The 8,087-nt window shown below is 39.2% G+C and overlaps 1 protein-coding gene across 1 annotated transcript in view; it reads left to right on the top strand.

Annotated features, from left to right (window-relative positions):
* The window catches only part of LOC108519885 (HLA class II histocompatibility antigen, DR beta 5 chain), a 14,122-nt gene extending 9,894 nt beyond the window's left edge, over nt 1–4,228 (top strand). The window contains exons 3-6 of the mRNA XM_017859158.1: nt 1,937–2,218; nt 2,919–3,029; nt 3,507–3,530; nt 3,837–4,228. Of these exons, the coding sequence (XP_017714647.1) occupies nt 1,937–2,218; nt 2,919–3,029; nt 3,507–3,530; nt 3,837–3,850 (431 nt within the window). The 3' untranslated portion in view covers nt 3,851–4,228. The remainder of the gene's footprint in view (nt 1–1,936; nt 2,219–2,918; nt 3,030–3,506; nt 3,531–3,836) is intronic.
* Nucleotides 4,229–8,087: the final 3,859 nt, after the last annotated feature.

Here is an 8,087-nt window from a genome sequence, read left to right as displayed (position 1 = left end):
GTAACTTTTGGATTAAAATTTTAACACAGTTACTATTTTATTATAATGCTAATGGTTTGCTAGTAGTTACATATTATTCTTTTATGTGTAATAGTTGTGACACAACTCACCTCACTTTCCCCTTTGTTGACCTTTATTTATTTATTTATTTATTTATTTATTTATTTATTTCGTTTTGTTTTTGCTTTTTTTTTGTTGTTTTTTTTTGAGACGGAGTCTCGCTCTGTCGCCGAGACTGGAGTGCAGTGGCCGGATCTCAGCTCACTTCAAGCTCCGCCTCCCGGGTTTACGCCATTCTCCTGCCTCAGTCTCCCCAGTAGCTGGGACTACAGGCGCCCGCCACCTCGCCCGGCTAGTTTTTTGTATTTTTTTAGTAGAGACGCGGTTTCACCGTGTTAGCCAGGATGGTCTCGATCTCCTGACCTTGTGATCCGCCCGTCTCGGCCTCCCAAAGTGCTGGGATTTGTTGACCTTTATTATGACACTCACCAAAAGTTGAAAATGTATGTTTCTGGTTAATTTTTAATTTATTTTTTATTTGGAATTCTTTTGAATTATTTTGGCCTACTTATTGGCCAATTATCATTACTGCTCTAAGAATTCCCTATTGTATTTGGTAGGTAATGGGCAATGATCTATTTTCTATTATCTCCAGGGCTTAGTGTTTTTCTCAGTGATTTTGTGGGTTCTTTGTACTGGAAGATTATTAACACCTTATTGATGTTTGATTCCACATTTTCTCCAGTTTTTGGTTTGTATGTTGATTTTGAAAATTCTTTTCTGTGTTAAGAATTTGAACATTTCTGTTTAATAAAATATATTCCAAAACTTTTATTAATGGTTTACAATCCATCTGAAATCTACCATTTTGTGGTATTTTTGTCTCCAGGTTTCTCCTTCCTTCTTAAAAAAAAATGTAGTTATTGAGAGTATGCTAGACTTAGGGATTTTCCTGGGCATAAGCACCCCAGGTAATGAGTCCCAGACCCTGCCTTGATCCAAATGTCATTCAGGAAAGAAAAATTATTTTACAATGATAGTATAATAATAGTTATGCTTGTTTGCACGGGAGATGCATTGATCAGCTCAATGTAAATATAAGAACTTTCAAAACTAAAATGACTTTCCTTAATCCTTCTCTCTGCTTTAGGATTCATGCTTTCCTGGGAACTTAAAGATCTGGAGAACCATTTCTGTCTGTCCTGTCTTCCCAGGGGCAGAACAATTTCTGTGGTGTTGTAAGGTGTGAGTGCGTGGCAGTAGTATTCCTAAACATTCATACTGGGTCTCCTCGTGTACCCTACTCAGTCCCTTTGTCTTTTCACATTGTTTTAAATCATATTTTTCTCTCAAGCTCTACAAGGATGGTAAATAGGTGTCAAGTGGAGCACCCAAGTGTAACGAGCTCTCTTACAGGGGAATGGAGTGAGAAGCTTTCTGACTTCATAAACTGAAGGCTATCTTCAGTCATTGTTTTATATATTTTATGTGCATTAATTTTCATATAACCCCAAGAGGTAAATCACTATAATTATCTTCTATTGTGTGTGAGAAAGTTGAGACACAGAAGCATTGAAAAACTCTTCCAGCATCAACCAGTAAAAGGCAGACCTTGGATTTGAACCAGGCAACCTGGTTCAGAAATCAGCTTTAATTACTACACTCTGTACTTTCAAAGATTTGTAAACACTTTGACAATGCATCCCAATTTCAAGCGATGAATAAACAAACACAATTTTTCACATCTCTCAAATCTAATGGGCCCCCACTATAAAGATTAAATTCCAGGCTGATGACACTGTGAGGCCACATGGCCAGTTGTGCTGGAGGCCTGGTCAAGGCCAGAGTCTGGGTTTGCAGAGAATCAGACAAGCAGCCAAAAAGGGAGATTTACTCTGTCTTCCTGACTCATTCCCTCTACAATTTTTTCTCCTAGTTGAGCCTAAGGTAACTGTGTATCCTGCAAAGACCCAGCCCCTGCAGCACCACAACCTCCTGGTCTGCTCTGTGAACGGTTTCTATCCAGGCAGCATTGAAGTCAGGTGGTTCCGGAATGGCCAGGAAGAGAAGGCTGGGGTGGTGTCCACAGGCCTGATCCACAATGGAGACTGGACCTTCCAGACCCTGGTGATGCTGGAAACAGTTCCTCGGAGTGGAGAGGTTTACACCTGCCAAGTGGAGCACCCGAGCGTGACAAGCCCTCTCACAGTGGAATGGAGTGAGCAGCTTTCTGACTTCATAAATTTCTCACCCACCAGGAAGTGAACTTTGCTAATCCCTGAGTGTCAGGTTTCTCCTCTCCCACATCCTATTTTCATTTGCTCCACGTTCTCATCTCCATCAGTACAGGTCACTGGGGATAGCCCTGTAATAGTTTCTAGAAACACCTGTATCCTCTGGGGAAGCAGTCATTCCTGGCAGGAGGGAGAGGCCATCCCTGTTTTGAACCTCCCCATGATGTCACAGGTCAGGGTCACCCGCTCTCCCAGAGCTCCAGGCCCTGCCTGTGGGTCTGAGACTGTTTCTGGTGCTGTTGACCTGAGTTGGTTGTTGCGATCTGAGAAGAGGAGAACTGTAGAGGTCTTCCTGACATGAGAGAAGTCCAATCTCAGCTCTGCCTTTCATTAGCTCTGTCACTCTAGACAAACTATGTAACCTCATTGAGTCTCAGGCTTTCTGTTGATTAGATGTTGAAGTCATGCCTTACATCACAGCTGTAATATTAGAATGAGTTTGATTCCTGAAACTTGTAATTGTTCAGTGTGATTTGAAAACCTTTTTTTCCTCCAGAAATGGCTAGTTATTTTAGTTCTTACAGAGCAGCCTTCTTCCCCATTTTCAAAGCTATGAATTGCAGGGTCTCAATTAAAAAGGTTCAATTTGGGATTAAAATCACTAAACCTGGCTTCCTCTCTCAGGAGCACGGTCTGAATCCGCACAGAGCAAGATGCTGAGTGGAGTTGGGGGCTTTGTGCTGGGCCTGCTCTTCCTTGGGGCTGGGCTGTTCATCTACTTCAGGAATCAGAAAGGTGAGGAGCCTTTGGGAGCTAAGTCTCTCCACAGGCTTTTCTGGAGGAGGAAATAGGGCTTTGCTGAGGTTAGTTATCAGTGTATGAGTGGCCCTGGATAAAGCCTTTCTTTCCACAAATGACCTCCAATGTTCTGATAATCCAGAAATCATCAGTGCATGGTTACTATGTCAAAGCATACTCGCTTGTGGCCTGCAGAGGCAAGAGGAAGGTTAACTAGTTAAGGGTCCTTTGGTTTGAGATCCTGGAGCAAATTAAGGAGGAGCCACTAGGGCTAAAGTGATTACACTGGATCCTGTGATGGACATGTCACGCTTCATGGGTCACATGGTCTGTTTCTGCTCCTCTCTGCCCTGGTTGGTGTGGGTTGTGGTGTTAGAGAAATCTCAGGTGGGAGATCTGGGGCTGGGACATTGTGTTGGAGGACAGACTTGCTTCCATATCTTTTAAGTGTATATCTTTTTCTCTTTTTCCCAGGACACTCTGGACTTCAACCAACAGGTAATACCTTTTAATCCTCTTTTAGAAACAGATTTGGTTTTCCTAGAATGATGCTGGAGGTGATAAGCCATGGGACAGAAATAGTAGGAAAGACTTTGGATCTAAATTCCTGATCAGGCAATTTACACCAAAACTCCTCCTCTCCACTTAGAAAAGGTCTGTGCTCTGCAGGAGTATTGGCTTTGGGAGACTTAGGAACTTGTTTTTCTTCTTCCTGCAGTGCTCTCATCTGAGTCCTTCAAAGTGGGGAAAAGAAGCTGTTAGTAGAGCCAGGTCTGAAAACAACACTTTCTTCTGTCTCTGCAGGACTCCTGAGCTGAAGTGCAGATGACCACATTCAAGGAAAAACCTTCTACCCCAGCTTTGTAGGATGGAAAGCTTTCCCCTTGGCTCTTATTCTTCCACAAGGGAGAGCTTTCTCAGGACCTGGTTGCTACTGGTTCAGCAACTGCAGAAAATGTCCTCCCTGAGAAAATGTCCTCCTCAGCTCCTGCCCTTGGCCTGAAGTCCCAGCATTGATGGCAGTGCCTCATCTTCAACTTTTGTGCTCCCCTTTACCTAACCCTACGGCCTCCTGTGCATCTGTACTCCCCCTGTGTGCCACAAACGTATTACATTATTAAATTTTCTGAAACCTGGAGTTAAAATCATCTGTTCCACATGGCTCCAAAGACAAAAAATAAAAGAAATGAAAAGGGAAGATTATTTCTCAATAGCATAATGGTTTTTATGTATATTTCATAAGTACATGAAGTAATGCATATGTTAAATAGCTTGATTTAGTCATTCCACACTATAGGCATATATCAAAACTGCATGCTCTACAACATAAATATACTATACAATTTTCACTTGTCAATAAAAGTAATCCTAACATTTAAAAAGGCAGTGCATAAAAATTGAGAACAGACTATAACAACTGAAACAACTTGGCCAATATGAGATAGGAAGCCAGCCAGCAAGTCAATCAGAATTCTTTCTTAACCCATTCTACAATACTGTGTATCCATAACTAAATTAGCATATAATGTTTCATTCCAGACTTCAATAATACAATATTATCAAAGGATTTGTACGGATTTCAGAGAACAACAAATTTAGAAGATGGAGGTTCTCCATTGTGTTCTATCTGAGAGTATCAAATATGTCAAATCTAAAAGTACATAATCAATTCCAAAGTTTATTTCAAAGTAATAATCATTTGAGCATAATTTCTCTACTGTCAGAGACAACTGTTATTTTATTTTCAATCAAATTCAATGTATATTTTATGCATATTTTGTTTTTAGCTATATTACATGTTACTTGTACATGCATAGCAGGTATGTACAAGTGCATAGAAATCCTGTAAGAATATAAATCCTATAGGTATATAATAAGCTGACAATTATGTCTAGTCTGTTTGATCCCAGAGTTGCAATAAATAGGCTTTTTTCCCTAAGTTGAGGAAATGATTTGTCTCATTTTCTATGAGACTTGTGGTGTGGAATTATAAGGTAGAATGAAAATCTGTGGGATGAATATTTATTTTATTTTGTTTTTATTATTATTTTTGAGACGTAGTCTCCCTCTTGTCCTCCAGGCTGGAGTGCAGTGGCGTGATCTCGGCTCATTGCAACCTCCACCTCCCAGGTTCAAGAGATTCTCCTGCCTCAGCCTCCCGAGTAGCTGGCATTACAGGCGCCTGCCACCATGCCTGGCTAATTTTTGTATTTTTAGTAGAGACGAGGTTTCACCATGTTGGCCAGGCTGGTCTCGAATTCCTGACTTCAGGTGATCCGCCCGCCTCGGCCTCCCGAAGTTCTGGGATTACAGGCGTGAACCACCTCACCCAGCCAAGATGAATATTTCAATGAAGATACCTTCTGCTGCTAAGAGCAGGAAATCACATCTAGTGGGCTTTTTTTTTTGTTTTCATTTTTTTTTTATTATTATACTTTAAGTTCTAGGGTACATGTGCACAACATGCAGGTTTGTTAATACATGGGCTTTATTTTTTTTTAACTCATTATCTCACATAGCCGATAGATCCAAGGCTGATTGTCTCCAGGGTTGCTCAACTCAGCTGGCCAGTAGCATCACTAGCGATCCTGGAACTTCATAGCTCATCTCTCTAAAACACAGCACGTCAGCTTTTCTGTGATGGTCAGAGGACCTCTGCAGCAGCTTTAGGCCTCTTATTCTTTCACAGCAACTCCCAAAGGCAGAAAAAGGATACTACTTTTTCCTGTGTGTCTTTATAAGGAGCAACTAAACTATTTCCAGAGTGTTCCCAGTACCCACTTTCTCACACATTGGAATGACCATGGGATCACACGAGCTCAGACAGGCCAGGATTCAACCTTGGTAGAGTGGGCCTGATGCACATGGGAAGAAAAGGAGCAAAATCATACATTTTTAAAAGTAAAGAAATGGTGGATAGAGTAGGAGAGATTGATTTCAGGGTAGGGAAATGACAGATTGTGGTACCATTAGGTTGTTAGTATTTGTAGTTAAATTCCACATTAAGACCTATAGGCATCCTCGATTCAGGGTTTTGGGTCGTTTTATATATATATATATATATGAAATATATATGTATGAAATGCATATATATAGAGAGAGAGAAAGAGAGAGAGTATGAAATGTCAGCCATTAACTCTATTACAATAAAACAAAAAAGCAAGCAAAAAGGATTGTTTTTAGAACTCAAGTATGCTGACATGTTATTTTATGAGATAAATACATTTTCCAGGGAAATTTTTGAAAAAAAGTAGAGTAAGGAATGACTAGCTCTGTAAGATGGTAAAACATACTATACATTTATTTTTAAAAATGCGGTTTTTTTGTTGTTGTTGTTGTTTTTTCTGTGATGGAGTCTCTCTCTGTCACCAGGCTGGAGTGCAGTGGCCCAATCTTGGCTCACTGCAACCTCTGCCTCCCGGGTTCAAGTAATTCTCCTGCCTCACGCTCCCGAGTAGCTGAGACTACAGGTGTGCGCCACCACGTCCAGCTAAGTTTTGTATTTTTAGTACAGACAAGGTTTCACCATGCTGGCCAGGATGGTCTCAATCTCCTGACTTCGTGATCCAACCGCCTCAGCCTCTCAAAGGGCTGGGATTACAGGTGTAAGCCACCACACCTGGCCTAAAAATGCATTGTTACTGATTCTCTTTTTCATTAAATATGCTAGTAAAACAGAGTCTAGAACTAGAAACAGAAAGAGTTGATATTTAGTTTCAGTTTTTGGTAAGCTCTATTCCAAACTCATTTTTTTCACTGAGTGGATCCTGGTTGAATAAAAATTGAAACATAAAGAGAAAATATAAAATTAACAAGACACATGTTATATCTAATACTATCATCATCATTATGTTTGAAGACAAACAGACTTTCTAAACCCTTATGTGTTGTTGGTGGGAGTGTATGATTTTACGAATACCTGGAAATTTGGCAATTTCTTAAAAAGTTTAACATATATTTGCCACATGACCCCGCAATTTCACTCCTTGGAATCTATGTAAGAGACATAAAAACATATGTCCTCACAAAGATATGTGTTCAAGTGTTCAGAACAGGCTTTGCCTTAGTTGGCCCAAACTGAAAACAGTCCAAATATCCTGTAACTAGGAAATGGATAAACAAAATTCTACTACATCCATAAAAAGCAATATCATTCAACAATAAAAGGGAACAAAAATAGATTTATCTGGCAAGAGAGATACCATGAACATGAGGGTAGTTTTCCCAAGGCAAGTTTCAACCCTTGCACTCTGGATGATGAGCGATCACTTAATGGGTGCAATGCGTGTGATTTGGGTGATGGACACTGCAGGAACACTGGCTTCACCACTATGCAATCTATGCAGGTACCAAAACGACACTTGTACCTTATAAATTTACACAAATGAAAAAAGAGAAAATAAATGAAAAGAAACAAAATGATGATACATTCTACAAAACTTGTGAACTTCAATAATATTAACTAAGTGAGGATATCTGAACACAAAAGATTACATGTTGTGTGATTTCATTTACTTGAAATTTCTAGAACAGGTAAATTTATAGACACAAAAAGCAGATCATTGGGTGCCTAGTGCTTGGGGTATTGGTGGGAATTAATTATAAACAGAGAAATTTTGGACATGACAGAAATGTTCTAAAACTGGATTGTTGTGATAATTGCACAAATCCATTAATTTACTAAAATCATTACATTTTACATATACAAAGAGTAAATTTTGTAGTATGTAAATTATGCTTTAATAAACCTATTAAAATAATTCTTTTTTAAAAAATAAGACTTTGTAAGGAAGACAACATCCAGAAGACACAAATGAAAAAACATTTGAAGAAAATTACAGATTTTTTTGCATGAAGAAAATAACAAAATTAAAATAAGTATAATAAGCTCTGGAAAAATTTTGATCATATAGGGCAGACAATGGGCTAACTTTCTCAAGAAAAATTATTAGCTAATCAATAAATAAATTAATGCAAATGCCACAGAAAATTGGGCAATGGATATAGATTGACTATTGAAGAGAATATTCCAAGAGGCAATAAATATAAATATTT

Source organism: Rhinopithecus bieti, unplaced genomic scaffold (genome assembly GCF_001698545.2).
Source record: "Rhinopithecus bieti isolate Rb0 unplaced genomic scaffold, ASM169854v2 scaffold_49936, whole genome shotgun sequence".
In the NCBI taxonomy this organism is placed as follows: Eukaryota; Metazoa; Chordata; class Mammalia; order Primates; family Cercopithecidae; genus Rhinopithecus; species Rhinopithecus bieti.
This window is presented reverse-complemented; position numbering and strand designations above follow the sequence as displayed.